Raw genomic sequence first — 21,619 nt, forward strand, 5'->3', positions numbered from 1 at the left:
TGGAGGATGGCCCAAGTGCTTGGGCCCTGCACCCCATGGGAGACCAGGAGAAGCACCTGGCTCCTGGCTTCAGATCAGCGCGGTGTGCGGGCCGCAGCGGCCATTGGAGGGTGAACCAACGGCAAAGGAAGACCTTTCTCTCTCTCTCTCTCTCACTGTCCACTCTGCCTGTCAAAAAAAAAAAAAAAAACAAGAAGAAGAATACATAACAGAAAGCAATGAAATTAGAAACAGAAAAACAATAAAAGAAAGCTAGTTCTTTTTAAAGAAAACAATCAAATTGACAAATTGACAAACCTCAAACAAAACTGTCAAAGATAACCAAAGAGAAGGCACAAATTACCAAGGAAAGGAAAACAGGATATCATACAACATCCTGCAGCATCTGAAAGGGTAATTAGGAAATACTAAGAGAGCTTTACTCTCATAAATTTAACAACTTAGAAAAATGTACCATCTCCATTAAAGGCACATACTATCAAAAGTTAGCCATGATGACATAGATAATCTGAATAGTCCTACAACTGTCTTGAATATTGAACTTATAATTTTTTTTTAAGTTTTTTTTAAAGTTTTTTTTTAACTTTTATTTAATGAATATAAATTTCCAGTGTACAGCTTATGAATTACAATGGCTTCCCCCCCCCATAACTTCCCTCCCACCCGCAACCCTCCCCTCTCCCGCTCCCTCTCCCCTTCCATTTGCATCAAGATTCATTTTCAATTCTCTTTATATACAGAAGATCAATTTAGTATAAAGATTTCAACAGTTTGCACCCACATAGAAACACAAAGTGAAACATACTGTTTGAGTACTAGTTATAGCATTAAATCACAATGCACAGCACATTAAGGACAGAGATCCCACATGAGGAGCAAGTGCACAGTGGCTCCTGTTGTTGACCCAACAAATTGACACTCTAGTTTATGGCGCCAGTAACCATCCTAGGCTGTCGTCATGAGTTGCCAAGGCTATGGAAGCCTTCCAAGTTTGCCGACTCTGATCATATTTAGACAAGGTCATAAAAGAGAGTGAGGATAGTAACCAATGATCCCAAGAGTGACATTTACCAGGTTTGAACAATTATACAGCATTAAGTGGGGAAGAGGACCATCAGTACACACAGGTTGGGAGTAGAGCCATTGGTGGTAGAGTAGAGGTTATGATTACAAAGGAATGAGGCCCAAGTGCACTAGACAGGGCCTAGAACAAAGGACAGAGTCATTATTAGAGGAGCTAAGAAAGGTTATAATTTAAAATTCCATAAAAAATCTAAATCTTTCACTAGAAAATTTTAGCAAATATTCAAAGAAGACTTACTACAAATTTTATAAAATATCTATCAGAAAATAGAAGGAAAATTCACCAACTCATTTATGAGGCAATACAGCTATATTACTAAAATCAAAAAATAATAGTACCAAAAAGTTAATAATGCAGTACAGTCAAGCATCTCCCATGAGCTTTGATGCAGAAATCCTCAAGAAAATGTCAACAAATAGAATTTCTTAAAGTAAAACAAATGCATAGCAAACATCCGGGATTTATTTTGGGTATTTAAGCCAAGTTTAATATTTAAAAGGCAATCTGTATAATCTACCATATTAATAGGACAAGGAAGAAAAATAAGCTGACTATATCAATTGATGCAGAGAAAGTATTTAACAAAATTCAACACCATTCAAAACTGTCAGGGTACCATACAATTAGAGGAGTACTTTAATCTCATAAACAGCACTTTAAAAACCCTGGAGTTAATGTCATACAGCATAGTGAAAGACCTCTAAGATGCAAAACAAAGCATGGCTTACTGTTCTTATCGATCTAACTCAGTAGTGAACACTCAGGATGGAGTTTGGTGCAACAGTTAAGCCACCACTTGGAATGTTCACATCTTACATCAGAGTGCCTGGGTTCGATTTCTGGCTCCACTTTGAGTTCTAGCTTCCTGCTAATGTGCATGTAGGAAGGCAGCAGGTGATAGCTAAAAAGTTGGGTCTCTGCCACCCACATGGGAGACCCAGATTGTGTTCCTGCTACCTGGCTTCAGCCTGCCCAGCCCTAGCTATTGCTGGCATTTGGGAATTGAAGCAGAAGATAGAAGTGGTGGACATTCTTGCCACTTTAGTAAGGCTAAAAAAGAAAGTTTGAAAAAAGTGCAGACTGGAAAAGAAACAAAACTGTCTCTGTTTACACATGGAATAATGGTCTAAATATCTAGGGGATCTACAAAAAGACCTCTACTAGTAAGTGAGGTTAGGAAGCTAAGGTTACAAAATCAGCACAAAAAATTCAAATGCATCTCTTTATGCTGTCTATGAGCATGTAGAAACCAAAATCAAACCTTGAATACCACTGACATTTGTGTCAAGGAAAATGAAATATTTAGGTGTAAAACTTTTTTTTTGTAAGATTTATTTATCCATTTGAAAGTCAGAGTTGCAGAGAGAGAGAAAGAGGGAAAGACAGAGAGAAGAGAGAGATCTATTCGCTGGTTCATTCCCCAAGTGGACTCAATGGTGAGGGCTGGGGAAGGCTGAAGGCAGGAGCCAGGAGCTTCCTCCAGATTGCCCACCTGGGTGCAGGGGTCCAAGCACTTGGACCATCTTTTGCTGCTTTCCCAGGCACATTAGTAGGAAGCTGGATAGGAAGTAGAGCAGCTGGGACTTGAACTGCAGCCCACAGAGCATGCCAGCACTGCCTGTAGCATCTTAACCCTCTGTGCCACACCATTTGCCTGGTTCAAAGCTTAACAACACCTAATACAGAAAATCTGCACTATAAAATGCAAGAAGGAAATAAGATAAAATCTAAATATTTAAACAAATGTAATAAAAATCTAATTAAAATAAAAGCGCAATACATGTTAATGGATTTAAAGACTCAATGTAGTAATGTGTCAATTTTCCCTAAGTGGATCTATAAGTTAGACACAATTTCTACTAAAATTTTGGGCATAATCAAGCTTGTTCTAAAACTTACATGAGAAGAGAAGAATGCTTTGAATAGTCAATATAACTTTAAAAAAAAATAGTGGGAGGAGTTGCTTTTCCTGATGTTATGACCTTAGTGTTTATCTCTGGTAATCATGATGGTGTAAAGCTGGCAGAAGGACAAGCACGTACATCAGTGGAGCAGAATAGAGAACCCAGAAACAGGTCAAACAAATAAGCAAGATTGATATTAGAAAAAGATGTAGAAGCATTTCAACAGACAGGGAATAGCCTTCTCAACAAATGATGTGGGAACTATGGAAAATCCAATATGTAGGCAAAACTCAACCTAAACTTCAGATTTTGTTCCCAAATTAACTCCAAATGAATCACTGACCTCAATGTAAAACTATAAAACTTTTAGACAATAATGCAGAAGAAAACTTTAGGATCTAATGGCCAGGCAAAGAGTTCTAGGACTTGTCACTAAAACGTGATCTGTAAGAGGAATGTGATAAATTGAATTCCATCAAAATTAAAAACTTTTGCTCTTTGAAAGATCTTGCTAAAAGGATAAATTGATAAATTTCAAACTGAAAGAAAATAAATCTATATAAATCCCATTAGTTCAAAAAAAGTTATTTATGTATTCTATAGTCTATGTATTCTATAGTCTATATTCTATAAAAGTCAAGAATAGACATTTTAATTAGACAATGGGCAAAAGAGATGCACAAACATCTCACCAAAGAAAATATATAGATGGAAAATAAACACCTAAATGATATGCTACATCATTACCTTCCAGAGAAGTGAAAATCAAAATTGTAGTGATATTATTACTACACATCAGAATGAAAAATACTAGTAATACTGAATGCTGAGAAATTGGATCTTTCATACATTATTGGTGAGAATATAAAATGGTACAATCACTCTGGAAAACAATTTGGCAGTTCTTTCAGAAATAAAAATGGGCTTACCATATAACTTAGCAATTATAATATCAGGCACATAAAGCAGAGAAATGAAGAGTTATCTTCATGCAAGGACACATGAAATATCTTTATTTATAATAGCCAAAACACTGAAAACTACCCATCTCTTCATAAACCTTCTGTGTGAAGTAAACATATCATAGAACAGGACTCAGTGACAAAATGGAACTCTTGATATACACAACTTGAATGAACCTCAAGGAAATTATGCTGAATTTAAAAAACTCTCAACAAGAGATGTATGACTCCATTTATAGAGCAATCATGAAATAACAAATTGGTTAGTGGTTGTCATGAATTAGGAATGGGAATGGGGAGACAAGGTGGGTATAACTATAAGGAGATAGTATGAAAGGGTCTTGTAACATTCAGAGTTGAGTATCTTGATTATAGTTGTGCTAATGCAAGGTTACACATGTGAGAAACTGTACAGAGCTACACACACACACAAACACACACACGTAAGTACATATATTTATGGTGGAATTGGCTAAGTTCCATGGTTTGTACCAATACCACTTTCTTGGTTTTGATATGCAACATAGATATGTAAGAGGTTAACATGTAGGGAGCAGGAATTTGGCATAGGCTGGGACAAGGGTGCTTCCTTCTACTTCCCTCTGTAACTTCCCACGAATCTATAGTTATCTCAAAGCAAAACAGTTTTAAGTATATCCCATAAAGCACTAGAGAGGTAGTAAGGGTAAGCCATCTATGTGACTCCAAGCTCTCAAGTAACCTGTAAATTGGTAGGAACCACCAATTGCCCAGAGGGATCAAATAAAAGAAATAGAAAAAAAAAAGTAATCTTGACTATAGGTATGGGAAGAACTTCTTCCTACAGTTCCTCTCATGAGGAACTTGAGTTTTGCCCCTTTGAGCTGCAGTCCAGAAGTCTGAAGAGAAGCCCTCTACTGGATTCTGTCCTGAAGGTTCCTCACTGGAAACTTTCTTGTTACATGGCAGTCAAGGGCCAACAACATCACCAAAGTCCTAACAATAGACATGGTCATTTTTTAAAAAGATTTATTTATTTATTGGAAAGGTAGAGTTACAGAGAGAGAGAAGCAGAGACAGAGACAGGTTTTTCATCCTCTGGTTCACTCCCTAAATGACCACAACAGCCAGGGCTGGGCCAGACGAAAGCCAGAAGCCAGGAGCTTCTTCTGGGTCTCCCACATAGGTGCAGGAGTCCAGGGACTTGGGCCATCTTCCTCTGTTTTCTCAGGAGCATTAGCAGAGAGCTGGACCAGAAGTAGGGCAGCTGGAACTGAAACCAGTGCTCATATGGGATGCTAGCACTGCAGACGGCAGCTTCACCCACTGAACCACAGCACCAGCCCCGACGTGATCATTTTTACAAGCACATCCCAACACTAAAGGGTAGATCTTCTGATAAAATGGATCAAAGTTAAGGAGAAAAACTTCTAAAAGGGGAGGCACTTTTGTAGATATGAGCAAACACCTTAAAAACTTAGAATTCCATTAGGGATAATTTCCCTTTGTTTATTCTGTCTCCCTGGTACCTCTACTGTAATCTGTTTTCTTGGGATTTCTATCCCTCCCATGTGGATGCTTTAGTAGGTGGTCGAGCCTCCAATTAAATAGGAGGTGCCCTCTACACAGGACAGAGAGACAAAGAAGCAAGAAGGAGACTCATTGATACAATGTCTTGCCTCACTAGAACTTGAGCTCACTCGGGCCTTTGGGCCAAAGCCCCAGCTAATACAGTAGTGTTCCTTTACCTCATCTTGCCTCCTGTTTATATGGAAAAGCACTTACGTGTCAGGATGTGGGCCCTCACCAGATACCATCTTTCCATTTCAACTCAAGTTTTATAGTAGTGGCCCTTACAGATTTGTTTGCTCCAATCTACAGGAGGAGGCAAGAATGTCTACCTTCGAGGACCTTTCTGAGTTGACGCAGGGCTCCATTTGCCAAATGCACTTGACACTCAATTCTTCCATAATTGATAATTGGGGACACTGAGTTCAGAGCCATTCAGTATAGACTGACTGATGGGGCATAATTATTTCAGGTCTAAGAACAGGGAGCAAATGGCTTTTCCCTTGAAGGGCTCTTCCTTACAACAACTATTTCCAAAACTGAAACCTCATTTGATAGTGCAAAATGGAACCCCCCTTGGGAATGGACAAAGTGCAAGTGTTCGAAAGAAGATGATTTTGCCAACTTACGTGGAACTGGTCTGAGGTTGTTCAAATGCTTCTTTTGGAATTTTAAGGCCAGGGTTTCGTTTTTTGCCTGTGTGAAAAGACATAAGGAAAAAGTTATGATCTAAATCACAGCAAGCGAGCAAGGGCAGAGACTGTGACGAAAGGAAATGAGCGCTCTGTGTGCTCAGCTCTCATCTACGCATTCAGAACAGCACTTCCCACCGAAGGAGTCTGAGTGATGGAAATAAAGCAGCAGGCAGAACCAACCTTATCAAAGGCTGACTGTGGTTGTAGATGAGATGCTTCATCAATCCAGGGTGGAAATGTCAGAATAAGAATGCCAACTCTCTCTTCCTCCAAAGATCTACTTTCTCTACCTGCTGAGAGAGCCATTCCAACTTGTTTTATTTTTCCTTTGCACAGTAATGGTGATGGCTCTTGCTTTCTCTTGAATGTCACTAGAATATCATCTCCTTTACCTTAGTATCCTACAAGGTTCCATATGAGTCTGTGAACCACTGCTGGAGTTAACAATAGAAGTAGGATAAAAAATACTTTTCCACTGCCCTGCCCTGCCCATTACTCAAACACCTGCCAAAAGCTGCAGGATAGAACAATATTCATTTACATTTGCCCTGTTCCAAAAAGGATTAATATAACAGATGGGCTCATGCAAGGAGGTTATCACTCATTGTGGGGCCAGATGGGAAGGGAATCTGATGTTGTTCTTCCCTGAGCTGAAACCACAAGAGAGCTTGGCTCAAGTACTTTAGTTGATGAGTCAAAAAGAACCAGGCTGAGAAACACCAGCTCAGGAAGCAGTTCAGAGACTAGAGTCTTGTAAGAGTCTGGGATTTTCCTCATATCTGGAGATCCTGCGTCTCTTTGCCACTTGCAGGAGAAACCAAAGCAGAGCTGGACAAAATGCCCATGGTTCCACTCTCTTCCTCACCTCTTTCTCCAACTGTAGGACTGACAGAGCCATGGGTAAGCCCCTTTTAGATCCTGAAGCTGCAAAGAAACTTTAAAAATCAAACAGGGAAACCTCCTTGCGAGGTAACGACGCCCAAAGACTTCAGTGACTCATATCACAGGGCAGGCAATGACCCAGTCAAATCAGAGTCCAAGTCTCCTGACACCCAAAGTGGGGACTCCTTCCACTCTTCCACGATGGAAGAAGTGTAGAGAACAGAGATGGTGGGGAGGGAAAGCATGGAATTTTGAATTTTTTAATGGGTGGGGCAAGGGAAGCATGATTTTGAGCTTTTGTTGGTGGGTAGGAGAGCTTACAACTTTAAGTCTTAAAATAACTGGCTCATTGGCCGGCGCCACGGCTCAACAGGCTAATCCTCTGCCTTGTGGCACCGGCACACCGGGTTCTAGTCCCGGTTGGGGCACCGGATTCTATCCCGGTGGTCCCTCTTCCAGGCCAGCTCTCTGCTATGGCCCGGGAAGGCAGTGGAGGATGGCCCAAGTGCTTGGGCCCTGCACCCACATGGGAGACCAGGAGAAGCACCTGGCTCCTGGCTTCGGATCAGCGAGATGCACCGGCTGCAGCGGGCCGGCAGGGGCGGCCATTGGAGGGTGAACCAACGGCAAAAAGGAAGACCTTTCTCTCTGTCTCTCTCTCTCTCACTATCCACTCTGCCTGTCAAAAAAAAAAAAAAAAAAAACTGGCTCACATCTGGTTCTTCTAACCATCAAGTGACCACCAGAGTCACTTTTCATCTGACTGTCAATTTGCTCAGTTACAACACAACATCAATACGCACTTCACTGGACCGATGTGAGAATCAACTCTGATAACGCACATGAACACTGAGACACCACAGGTAGTTCTTACTTATAGTCATATAGGGAAGCAATCTACACAGTCTCATTTTTTAAGAGGTCAACCAAGACAATCAGGAACAGAATTGTCCATATTATCAGAGTTCAATATAATGTATAATTGAGCTCTTTCTTTCCCTGCTTTTAAACTTAAAAGCTTAGATAACTTCTGCCAAGTTGTATACAGTGAGAAAAAATATGCTTGGCAGACACGAACCTAAAGAACGTCTTTTAGGGCCACCTTCACTATAACAGGTTTTCTCAATTCTCTCCTCTTTAGGGCTTATCTGTGCATTTAATAAGATTCAAAACTCACCCTACTCTTGAAACCCAGATCACAATATAGCACTTGCTATTAAGTTAGTCAATATGAACTGAAAACACATGGAGTGAATAGCAACACACAATATGAATTCAAAATGCATAGGGACTCATTATGTTCCAGGAGACATGCTAGGTGTTGGGATACAAATGCTATATGACCCAATTCCAACAATTCCTGTCCATTGCCCTCAGTCAAAGAGATAGCAGATGCAGTTTTACATGAAACAGATAGTCCAGTGAGGACAAAATGAGAGAGTCAGAATGGATTTGTTCAGATAACCACATACATATTTCAGTCCTGGGAAAAGGGAATCAGGTAACCCAACAGATACAACACTTTAGTTCTCTCGAATAAAACAAAGCTAAAGTAAAATATATTTTGCCTGTAAAAAAGGGTGCCTGGTGGCCACTGAAGCAAATCGAAAGTAGAGGTTACTCTTTAAGTTCCTTTCTCTCTCTTTTCTTCATTTCTAACTCAGTTCTTAAAAGGTAGATGGAGAGATGGCTATTTATTGAGGAAATCTTCTTGGAAAAACTTTTACCATAGCAATTAATTAGTAGCAATTACTAATAGCAATTACTATACCATAACTCAACAAACCATAAATATCTATACAAAGAAACAGGAGAGAGAGGGAGAGAAAGAAAGAGACAGACAGCAGAAACTTATGGCACAGACACCAAATAAATGATCTAAACAATGACGAAGTATTCCAAGGATGGAGAAGGCGGCCCTGGGTTCTCCCCCCACTTCACTTTTACACCCACCCAATCCTCATCCCACATCAACATCATTCTTACCCTGAATTCGCTGCCTCCTGGGTGAAATTACCAATCTCTTGTCTCTAGATTCTAGACCCTTGATTACATATAAGTTGAAGATTTGCATAGTTTTCAAAGTTTTCTTTAAATTCAATATTTCAAAGCATATCAACTTCTTGCAGCAATAAGAAAAAATAGTTCAAGGAGACACAAAACCAATTTGAACTACACTGTTAAAAAATGCCCTGCTTTCGCTTTAACAAGTACATCAAATGAAACACAAATCACACACACACCAATTCATTTACATAATTCACTTACTTGCTTTCCTGTAGAAGAGTAGAACAGTAAGAGACCAGGGGAAGAGGCTCTGATGAGATTTTCAAGTTTGCAAGCAGGGCCAGCATCAGGAAACCCCACAGAAGTCATTCTTTACTTAGCTCCTAAAACCACACTTCAGCTGGAAGAAACAGAGCTGAGCAGACTCCACCCCCTCCTCAAGTTCAGATGGCAGTAAACCTCTGCAAAGTGCCACTGCAGGGAAGGGGGAAGGAGAGTGGGTTCCTCTGGACACCCAGGCATGGTATGAATCATTAACCAGAGTTAGAGGAATAAATCTATAAAGTGATTCTAGACATCACCGGGTACTCTGGCCTTTCTATAAATGCCTCTTCCAGTCCTTAGAAGAAAGAAAAAACAATACGTGGTCCGTTTCCAGCTGTGTTTATTTCAAAGCAATCTGTTCCCCCTAGGAAGGCTGCCAACACCTGATGCTAACATTGAGCACTCTGTTAAAAATATTAATGGGAGGGAGCAATAGGAATAATAAAGCTAAATGGTCAACTATGCGAAATGGTCTTTTCCCTTGATCTCCTAATGCAAAAGTGACAAAAGATCAGAAAATGGGCTTTGTATTATGCCACATGCTAGCAGCAAGCCTTCTCGGAAAGAGAATCCTGTGTATATCTGCAGATCTCTGCAAGCCTCTCTCTCTTCTTGTTACAATCTGCAAAGGGTAAACTCATCCGTCTGATTGGGTGCATGCAGCAATATATTACATCAGCGCCTGTCACTCCCACGCCTGTTTTCTCTGAAAATATTGTAGTCCCAGCACAAACATATATTTTCAAAATTCATCTTAAACCAAAGCTGGGTCATTATAATCCTAGCCTGGAGCAAATGGCACTGCAAAAAAAAAAAAAAAAAAGCAAAACAACCCTTGCCAACAGCTAGAAAATATTTACCAGGCCACAGAAATGTTCACTAAGCTTTGACCATACCAAAAATGATGGGGTACACAAGAGATCTTGCTCAGCACCCACTCGGAGAGGGTGCACATAAAGGGCTTCTCTGATGTGCCTTATTACATAAAACAGAAGATTGTGTTCCAGTGCCAAGCAAAACAGCACAAGAATCCCACACAGTCAACAGAAGGTGGCATCCTGAGAATATTCGGATGCCTAAATATTTGTCAGCTTGGCTGAGGGTTGAAGAGCATGATTAGGAGGGTTTACGATTATTGACATAGCCTCACAAAAGGATGGCAGTGCTTCTAGTGCCAAATTTATTTTAAAAATTCGTTTCCCAAGATGAATGGGGTTTGTAGCCAAGTAACTGGCAACCTGGAGGCCTTGGCTGCCCTCTGCTTACTACTTGCAGCTAGGCTTAAGTTCCAAGGGTAGCTGGCAATAAAATTGGCAGAGAAGTGTCATTAGATGTTATTAAATTGCAATGCTCATATGTAAAGCAACTAACAGGAGAGGGCAGAAAAGGGGGAGTGCAGGGAGAAAGCTGGCTTTACAACAGCCTCTTAAAGCAGACAGGGAAGTGCTGGGAACACCTCATATTGTAATGCCTGCGTTTGAGCCCGGGCTACACTCCTTGTTTCAGGTTCCTGCCAACGTGCACCTTGGAAGGCAGCAGGTGTTGGCTCAAGTAGCTGGGACCCTAACACCCATATGGGAGTCCCAGATTCTGGCTTTGACCTGGCCCAGACCCAGCTGTTGTATTCAGGGTATGAGCCAGCAGATGAACTCTCTCTCTCTTTTTCTCTCTCTCTTTTTCCCTTTGCCTTTCAAATTAGTAAAATAATAACATTCAAAGTAGACAGAGACCCTTCCATCCTTCCAAACCACTACATCTTGTACACCACGGAGACTCCTGCCAACAGGGCATATTTTTGGAATTATGTAAAGTTTAGAGAAGCGAAGTTGAAAAACTCATGTGAAAACATGCAGCCACTTGGGTATCACGGAGACAGAATGAAGCTTCTGGGAGCTTACCAGTCCCTCGATGGTCCCCTCATCTTGTGGAGAGCTCCAGCCTTCCTGGAGAAGAGTACTAAGCTTCCGAGTTGCACTGCCTTATCTCATGTGCCACAGAACCTTCCCAGATCTTACTGAGAACTCCCTGAGGATCCCTGTCCACACAGCCCTGCTTTCACATTCCAATATCCCACACAGGGCCTGGAACGTAGTGAGAGTCCAAGACAACTTTATTCAAACTTTGGTATTTTCATTTAAAACATCTCTCTCAAATAGATCTCATGGCCACTTTCCATCTATTTTCCTACTTACTTTTCTCACAATCTATAACAACCTTATTAATTTTGGCATTTGCTTATTACTTATTGGTTAATTACCTATTATCCCAGGAACAGTGAGTTTGCCAGCACCTACACAACATAAATATCTGGTTACTGAATATTTGTTGTTTGAGCCCTTCAAGAAACAGAGAAAAAAGAGAAACCCAGAATGGAGTAGAAAGAACAACAGACTTAAACGCTAATAAGATATTATTTCAAATACTGGCTGTACCACTTACTAACAAGGTGATCTTGAGAACACTTCTTAGTGTAAACTCAGTTTCATGCAAACTGGAGATGATGGACCATCTCACCAGGTCACCAGGAAACTCAATGGCACACTGTATGTGAACAAGTCTAACGCTGTCCAGCATGTAATAGATGCTCAATTAATACTCTCCCCTGCTTGTGCTTTTGTTTTTAAAATATGAGCTAAATAGAGTGTCCCCAATATGGGCATCTAATTTCTTCAAATTCTCTTCTCTGTTTTTCCACTCTTATGTGACTTATGCTAAAATTACATTTTCCCAACATCTCAGCAACCTTGAACCATAATCTCCTTGTTCCCTCTGCCTATGGGAGTTACTTTAGCTCTACAGATTCACAATCCCTAATAATGAAATCTCACCAGTCACATTTTTTACAAATGACTGAGATGCCAGCCAATATGAAGAACCCCTTGTCTAATATGTCTATGTAAAATTTTCCCCTTCTTTCATCATTTTCTCACTTTACAATGAAAAGTTCACTTCCCCTACAACCAACCAGTAAATTTTGGCTGGTAGGAATTAAATTCCAAGTGAAACTCCTCACTAGCTTTGAGCTGGCCCTGTCAATAATTCACCAACACAGACATTGCAAGACACAAAATTCATAAGATGAAAATTCTGCCTTGAAAGAGGTAGGAGTGGGGATGAACATTCTGCTTTTAAAGAGGTAGGAGATGAGGGTTGGAGCTGTGGCGTAACAGGCTAAGACTCCACCTGTGGTGCCGGCATCCCATATAGGAACTGGTTTGTGTCCCAGCTGCTCCATTTCTGATCCAGCTCTGCTCTGGCCTGGGAAAGCAGCAGAAGATGGCCCACGTCCTTGGGCCCCTGCACCCCATATGGGAGACCCAGAAGAAACTCCTAGCTCCCGGCTTCAGATAGCTCAGCTCCGGCCATTGAGGCCATTTGGGGAATGAACCAGCAGATGGAAGACCTTTCTCTCTGTCTCTCCCTCTCACTATCTGTAACTCTACCCCTCAAATAAACAATCTTTAAAAAAAAAAAAAACGAAGTAGAAGGTATGAAAATCTAATTCCTATAACAATGAGTAGGCATGGTGGACAATACACAAATTGAACTCTGAAAGCCAGACAGAGGAAATGAGGAAACTAGAAATTGCTTGAATGGAGAAAACAGCATTTTGGATGGTCCTTTGGTAATCGGTAGCATTTGAGGGCACATCAGTGTTCACTATACTAAATATTTTCTTTGTATAGATTTAAATGTTTCCCAAATGGAAAAAAAAAAAGTAACAGGTAAGGTATGGTTTTTTTTTTAATATTTTTATTTATTTGACAAATAGAGATAGAGTTAGACAGTGAGAGAGAGAGACAGAGAGAAAGGTCTTCCTTCCGTTAGTTCACCCCCCAAATGGCTGCTACGGCCGGAGCTATGCCCATCCGAAGTCAGGAGCCAGGTGCCTCTTCCTGGTCTCCCATGCAGGTGCAGGCGCCCAAGCACTTGAGCCATCTTCCACTGCCCTCCCAGGCCACAGCAGAGAGCTGGACTGGAAGAGGAGCAACTGAGACTAGAACCCGGCACCCATATGGGATGGCAGAGCCGCAGGCAGAGGATTATCCCAGTGAGCCATGGCGCCGACCGCCACAGGTAAGGTTTTGACAGTCAGGACCAGAGAAGGCAACAGAGGGATTCCAAGAACAATGAGGTTGGGCCACAATGGTGGTGAGAAGCACTGCGGTGTCCTCAAAGAATTCTGAGTCATCTACTTTGGACAAGTGACAGGTGGTGGTAGAGAGAAGCCTGGATGGAAGGCTGGAGTCAGAGAATGGAAAACTGTAACTGATAAATGAAGTATTTCAGATTAAAAAGAGAAGTCGACCACGTGTTTCAGTAGAGGTGTGCCATGACTATGTTTCAGGAAAAAAAATACTGCAACAGGATTAATTAAGCTAATATTTGCAGGATATTCTGAAACTATGGTGTACATACACACACACGCACACACACACAGAGGGAGAGAGAGAGAAACAGGCTTTGATGTTTTCAGCTTCCATGCAGGTCTTTGTTCACGTTTTCCCTGAGAAGTTCTTATTACCTGGTTCTCTTTGTCAATTTGAACATTAAGATCCAGCACCTTCTTCTCCAGGAAGCTGGGAGCACAATGAACACCTGACTGTGCTGTGACAGCACCCCAGGCCTATCTTTAATGACCGCCTTCCTACAGGTTAACTGGGCCCAATTGCTCATCCACCTCTTCCACTACACATGGCTCTTCAAAGCCACAGCCTGTGTCTTACCTGTGCTTACAGAGTAAGCAATAGACCCAAGAAACATGAAGAAGAGACCACAGCTATCTGGTTAATAAATCAGCCGCTTAAGCATTTCATAACCAAAATCTATAGTCTCTGGTTACTTATTATATAAGAAGTACAAAGGAAAAGAAACCAAGTAGGAGGAGGAGGAGCAACAGTAGTAGCAGTCGCTGCCTCCATCATCATCATCATTGTCCAGCTGAAATTGAGTAAAATAAGAAAGCCAGGCCAATTGGAATGGGCAATGTGGAGAGAGCCAACAATGAGTTCTAATTCAGGTGTATTGAGCATCAGATGCAGGAGGAACCAGTGGTAGGGTTCAAGCAAGTAAATGTAGCTTTGGGGGCGCCTGGGGAACGTGGATCTGAGAGTGACAAACAGAGGCGTAAAGCACTGAAGACAGAGAGGGGAATAAGGAGGACAGCAGAAGAGAAGGCAGCCACGCCAAGAACAGTTTTGGAAAATCAGATGAGAATGAAGAATCAGTGAAGAATCACTATTCCCGTCGTAGGGAATGCACCAGTGTACGCAGGCTGCACCATCAACTAATTAGAAAATAGTCCTATTTCCAAAGAACAGAAACTCAATTCTCACAGCTTCATGTGATTGACATTGTTTCTTAAGGTCTGGTGGAGATGCAGTATATTTTGCCATGTTAACCATTCAGTGCTGGGGCAGGTATTTGGTATAGAGGTTAAGAAGCCATTTAGGGAGCCTATATCCAATATCAGAGTGTCTGGGTTCAAGTTCCAGTTAAGCTACCTATTCCAGCTCCCTGCTCATGCCATCCTGGGGGAGAGTAAGTGATGTAAGTGATGGCTCAAGTGCTCCGCTCCTTGCCACCCACTTGGAGGAACTAGGTTGCATTCAAGGCCCTGACTTCAGAGTGGCCAGGCCTTCGTTATAGTCATTTATGCAATGAACCAGCATATGGGAGATCTCTCTTCCTGTCTCTCTCTCTATCTGCCTTTCAAATAAATAAAAATTAATGAATGACAATTCAGTGCTAGCTATGAGCTCTTGAAAGAACCTAAAAGCAAATCACAGTCAACACCCTCTAACTGGTCTAGGCCAAGGCTAGAGCTGCGGTGGGCAGGGCTTCAGCAGCAAATCCCCCCATCTGCAGTCATCTCCCTCCTCATTTTTTGGTACTGCTTCATATGAGTCTTTATCAAAAAGATCTGTACTCATAAGGTTGTTAAAAATACCATTTTAAAATAAAAATACGTCAACAGGTTGCAAAGAATTGTAGGGATGTGTTTGATTTTTTTCCAAATGTACACTGATCACAAAAGACTCAGAATATTCATAGCGATTGTGAGAAAGAAAAAAAAAAAGCTGTCAGAATGGCTATTGTCTAAAAGACAGCAACAAATCCTGGTGAAGATGTGGTTAAAGGGGAACTCACTCATACACCATGGGTATGAATGTAAACTAGTACAGCCACTGTGAAAATAGTCTGGAGATGTTTTAAAACACTAGAAACAGAACTGCCATATGATCCAGCAATCTCACTACTGGCTCTACACTGAAAAGATGTGAACTCCTGTTATCAAAGAGCTACCTGATCCCTCATGTTTATAGCAGCCCTCTTCACATTAGGCAAAATATGGACTCCACCAAGGCGTCCAACATCAGATGAACATATAAAACAAACGTGATAGTTATAATATTATTCAGCTATAAAAACAAGTGAAATTTTATCACTTGCAGCAAAACGGTTGGAACTGGTTGATATCATGTTGAGTGAAATAAGTCAGACACAGAATGGCAAATACTACACGTTCTCCTTTATTTGTGGGAGCTAAAACTTTTTAGAAAGAGAAAAAAAAAGAAAGACAAAAAAACCCCATGAGTGTCAGTTTTGCTGCAAATACAGTGTTTGATCAAACTGGAGACAATTATGCTTAGTGAAACAAGCCAATCCCCCAAAAACAAATATTATGTTTTGCCTAATTTGTGGTAAATAATATACAGAGTATAAAAAAGCAATGTTTATGTGCAAAATTAACATTTTGAAATTTGATTATTGTTTATAGCCCTTGTCTATACTCTTGAAGAACAGTGGTTTTGCTACTTATTACTACTTGAATTCTTTGTTAAGTGGAGGGTTAAGCTTGTGATTATAAGGAAAACTGAAACTATGTCATTATAAAAATTAAGGAAAAATAAGAAAAGAAGGAGGGGAGCGGGTAGTAGTGAGGGAGGGAGGGCAGGTATGGTGGGAAGTATTATTATGCTTTTCAAACTGTATATATGAGGGGGCTGGCACTATGGTGTAGTAGGCTAAGTTCTACCTGTGGCACATGGCATCCCATATGCACACAGGTTCATGACCCAGCTGCTCCTCTTCCTATCCAGCTTTCTGCTATGGCCTGGGAAAGCAGTGGACGATTGGGCCCCTGCACCCACATGGGAGACCCAGCAGAAGTTCCTGGCTCCTGGCTTTGGATCAGCTGTTACAGCCACTTGGAAAATGAACCAAAAGATTGAAGAAGTCTGTAACTCTGCCTCTCAAATAAATAAATTCTTTTTAAAAAAATAAAAGGGTGCTGTGGCCTAAATGTTTGTCAAAACTCGTGTGTTGAAAAAATGCCCACTTGACCGGTGCTGCGGCTCACTAGGCTAATCCTCCGCCTATGGCGCCAGCACCCTGGGTTCTAGTCCCAGTCGGGGCGCCAGATCCTGTCCCAGTTGCCCCTCTTCCAGGCCAGCTCTCTGCTGTGGCCCGGGAGTGCAGTGGAAGATGGCTCAGGTTCTTGGGCCCTGCACCCACATGGGAGACCAGGAGAAGCACCTGGCTCCGGGCTTCGGATCGGCGCAGCGCACCGGCCGCAGCGCACCACGGGAGAGGCCACTGGGGGGTGAACCAACGGCAAAGGAAGACCTTTCTCTCTGTCTCTCTCTCTCACTGTCCACTCTGCCTGTAGAAAGAAAGAAAGAAAGAAAGAAAGAAAGAAAGGAAGGAAGGAAGGAAGGAAGGAAGGAAGGAAGGAAGGAAGGAAGGAAGGAAGGAAGGGGAGGGAGGGAGCCCACTCGAGGCCGGCACCGTAGCTTAGTAGGTTAATCCTCTGCCTGCAGCGCCAGCATCCCATATGGGAGCCAGTTCAAGTCCCGGCTGCTCCTCTTCCAACCCAGCTCTCTGCTATGGCCTGAGAAAGCAGTACAAGATGGCCCAAGTGCTTGGGCCCCTGCACCAGCGTGGGAGACCCAGAAGAAGCTCCTGGCTCCTGGCTTCTGATTGATGCAACTCCGGCCATTACAGTCATTTGGGGAGTGAACCAGTGGATGGAAGACCTCTCTCTCTCTGCCTCTCCTCTTTCTCTGTAACTCTGACTTTCAAATACATAAATAAACCTTTTTTTTTAAAAAAAAAAAAGACTACTTTGCAGGTGATCTCACTTTTAATTTATGTTAAACTGCTGAATTTTATACAACCTAGCAAGCCATATTAAACTCTTTCTAAGATTTATTTATTTACTTGAAAGGCAGAGTTACAGACCTAATTACAATCAGGGTAATTATATCTGATATGTCTTCAAATATTTAATATTTCTTTAGCGTGAATACATTCAAAATCCTATCTTCTAGGATTCTTTTTGACAGAAATACTCAGTACACTAACATTATCTATAGTCATCCTATTATTTAATTACACTTTAAAAATATTTACCAAAGCTGAATTTTCTGTATGTCTACTACAACTTGTGTTTACTTTTTGTGAACTTCCTGTTCATGTAATTTGCTCACTTTTATATTAAATAATTATTATTCTATTCAAAAGAGGGCATTGCCCCTTTTATAAACACACACACACACACACACACACACCAGATGTGCACATTTGGTTTTTTTTTTCCTTTCACATTATACAAAGTTTTTAATTTTTATGCTCCTTTACAATCTCTGCATTTTCATAAGACAGGGACATTCTTTCTTCTTCCTCAGTGATGACATAGCTGTCTCAATACCACCTGCCAATTCTGCTTCTCTTTGCTGGAGTAAAGGAAGAAATGCTGACCTTCTTCCAGTTTTTTCTAACTCCCTGCCATCTGGGAGAAAAAGTTATAAGGAAGAAATATAGCCCTTTCCCCAGGCCTGGGCACATTCTGAAATTCTTCATGTTCCCTACCACCAAGAAACAAAAGAGTAAAGAAACAATGGCCAAAGCAATATTAAAAATATGACAAGATGATTTACCCTAATTCAAATCCTGCAGCCTGAAAAAACTTTAATCCTTCCCCCTCGTGGCTGTTTCTGCAGCATCAAGCTACCTTTGTCTCCAGAGAAGTGGGGTAGTTTTGAGAGTCATGTTTTGCAAAGTGACACTTGACTTTTGTTTTCCTATATACATTCCTGCCTTAGTGCATCTCTCACCGGTACACTTCCAGCTGGAGGTTCATGACAGTCAATTAAAAAACAAAGATTAAGGAATAATTTTAAGGAAACTACCTTTAAAGAGAATGTTAATCTACAAAAAAAAAAAACCCTTATTTTTGCTTTTTGCAAGTGTATTTATATTTCAATACTATTTCAGATCCTCACATAATCCTTAAAAGGAAAATCCCATAGTTCTATTGAACTTAAACTTTTGTGCTTAACTCCTGAATAAACCATCATTGTTATGATTAACAAATATTGCTTCAGGCAATGCCATAACTCAGGGTGTGAAAAGAAGTGGAGTTCTCTTAGTCTTGAGGAATAACTGTGAAAGCGTTCCAAGCTGTCACCTTGAAATATGTAAATCAGTTAATATCCAAGCCTGAGCATGAGAAAAAAGTATAAAAATTCCCTATTACACCAAAACAATGTTCCATCTACCTATGTGATCTCAGAAATATTAGATGTATGGATTTAAATATGCTTGATGATGTCTAATACACATTATTACCAATATAGTGTGTCCAAACTGATTTCAAAGACTAACCAAAAATACAAGGAGTCAATTTATAATAATCCCTAGATACATTAAATTCATAAGGTTTTTTGAAGTTTTTATTAGATTAATTTCAGCTGAATGTCATTGATGAAAATTCTTTTAAGCTTTATTACTGGAAGCAGTACGAAATATTGAAGGAAGTGCTCACTCGTACCTATAGATGATTTAAAAGTCTCCAAGAGATCCACATTGAATTCCTGGCTCCTGGATCTGGCCTGGTCCAACTCTGGCTGTTGCAAGTATTTGGATTGTGAATTAGCAGATTGGAGATCTCTGTTTCTTTTTCTCTCTCTTTCTGTATCACTGCCTTTCAAATTCATTAAATATAATTTAAATAAAAATATATATTATGGGCCAATGCTGTGGCATAGCAGATAAAGCCGCCATCTGCAGTGCCGGCATCCCATATGGGCACCAGTTCAAGTCCCAGCTGCTCCACTTCCGATCCAGCTCTCTGCTATGGCCTGAGAAAACAGTACAAGATGGCCCAAGTCCTTGGGCCCCTGCACCCGGGTGGGAGACTTGGAGGAAGCTCCTGGCTTTGGACTGGCACAGCTCCAACTGTGGCCAATTGGAGAGTGAATTAGTGGATGGGAGACCTCTCTCTCTCCCTCTCTGCCTCTCCTTCTCTCTCTCTGTAAATAAATCTTAAAAAAATTAAAAAAATAAAAATATGTATTATAAAAGTGTTCAAGAAAATTGTGTGTGATAATTTGGAAAAAGAAGCCTACTGGGAAGGGGCCAAAGCCACTCATTAACTTGAGAACTGGGGAAGCTAGCAATATAGATAAATCTCATCTTTAAAATGAGAATACCAATATCTTCCTTGGCAGAGTTAAAAGGACTAAGCAATATATACAGTGAAGCTTTATAAACACATGTTTGGTAAATGAAGCTTTATGAACATATGTAGGGAAGAGGTACTTTCTTAATAACAAGTGACTACTAATGAGAAAAATATCATAATGTCAATTTGAATTTATTGGGTACTTGCTACACGTAAAACATATGCATTATTTAATGAATTATTTAATTGTTATTTTTTAAAATTATTATTTTAATGAATTATTTAATTTTTTATTTTTTAAAATTTTATTTATGGAATACAAACTTCATGCACTACAAACTTAGGAGCACAGTGATTCTTCCCACCCTACCTCCCTCCTGCCCTTGCTCCCACCCTTCTTCCTCCTTCTCCCATGGATCATTACAATTGCAATGGGGTGAGTGTTATCTCCACTATTTCAATGACTCTGTCCAGATAAAGCTTATATGGATAAGAGCAGTCAGTTTTCTCATACAATATAATTGCATTTAGTCCTTCAACTAAAATTGCTCTTCATCACAAGTCTATTTCCACTAGCTTGTGGAAGGATTGTTGCTGAACTGTGTCAGGGCTATATATAAATTCTGAGATCCAAAGGAAAAAGTCCTGGATTAAATCCACTGTACTGGCTTTCTGCTCATATGACCAGGCTTCTCTAGATAACACATGCAAGTTATAAAGCTGTTTATTTACCAGGAGCTGATGTGACATGATCTAGGCTGTTCAGGGGTCTAGACTCCACTAGAAAACTATATTGCTATGACTTTTGCCCAGGATATTATAAGCTTTCTGGATTTTAGTTCCCCTGATGCTAAATGGAAAACAATAGTTCAATAAACCAATTTTCTCACTAAATAATGTTCTCATATTCGAGAGGAGCCCTATAGAAGTTTATATATCAGTCCATAAAGTTTTCTACTTGTAGATATCTCTGCAGTGTGTTTATAAACCAACACCCCTTTCCTAAGGAGGTTTATGATGAAAATGAGAATCCTTTTCTCTACCTGACATAAATTACATTAGCAGGAGGGGGTAATAATCAAGGGACTATCTGAAAAGTTGTAGATGTGACCCCTGTGTGCAAGATGTTGTGTCTAACTGAGGCTTGTGTTGTGTGTGGTGATGTTACCCTCACTATAACAAAGAAAAGGGCTCTTAGTGAATTCATGGAGTCATCGATCGCCCTATCCTGATGGCAATGTCAAATGATGCTTCTCCCTTCCTGGTCAAGGACTCACCAGTCCCAGACTAAACAGTCAAGGTCACTGAGAATCTTAAATTTGATGTCATGCCAGAATTCAAAGCATGAAAATAAAATGAATACACAAAACTAAATATATGTCAGTGATTCTCTTGGGGCATTTTCTGTGTAGAAAAAATTTCTATCTCTTAGGACTAAGGACAGTATTTTCTTTCATTCTCTACATGCCTAGAAAAATAAACAAACTAGGTCTTATACCCAATAACTCACTGAATCCAGCCCTGTAACCAGAATGTTTCTGCTTGTGGTTGCTGGGCTTCTAGCACAATGCCTGGGAAAACAATTTAGAAAATCTGCTCTCCTCCATGTGGAAAGCTCATTTTCCATCATATGAAGAATGCTCCTCGTATGATACATTCTAGACCTAGTTGTAGCATGAGCCTCCCAATTCTGTCATCTCAGTCTCCTTATCAAACATTTAAATAGGGGCCAGCGTTGTGGTGCA

General features: G+C 40.7%; 1 protein-coding gene across 1 annotated transcript in view; it reads right to left on the reverse strand.

Moving 5' to 3' along the window:
- MAP2K6 (mitogen-activated protein kinase kinase 6) overlaps positions 1-21,619 on the reverse strand; it is a 126,071-nt gene that overhangs the window by 33,998 nt on the left and 70,454 nt on the right. Inside the window, exon 2 of the mRNA XM_062216058.1 lies at positions 6,128-6,194. Within this exon, the coding sequence (XP_062072042.1) occupies positions 6,128-6,194 (67 nt within the window). The remainder of the gene's footprint in view (positions 1-6,127; positions 6,195-21,619) is intronic.

The sequence above is a fragment of the Lepus europaeus genome, chromosome 18 (genome assembly GCF_033115175.1).
Source record: "Lepus europaeus isolate LE1 chromosome 18, mLepTim1.pri, whole genome shotgun sequence".
NCBI lineage: Eukaryota > Metazoa > Chordata > Mammalia > Lagomorpha > Leporidae > Lepus > Lepus europaeus.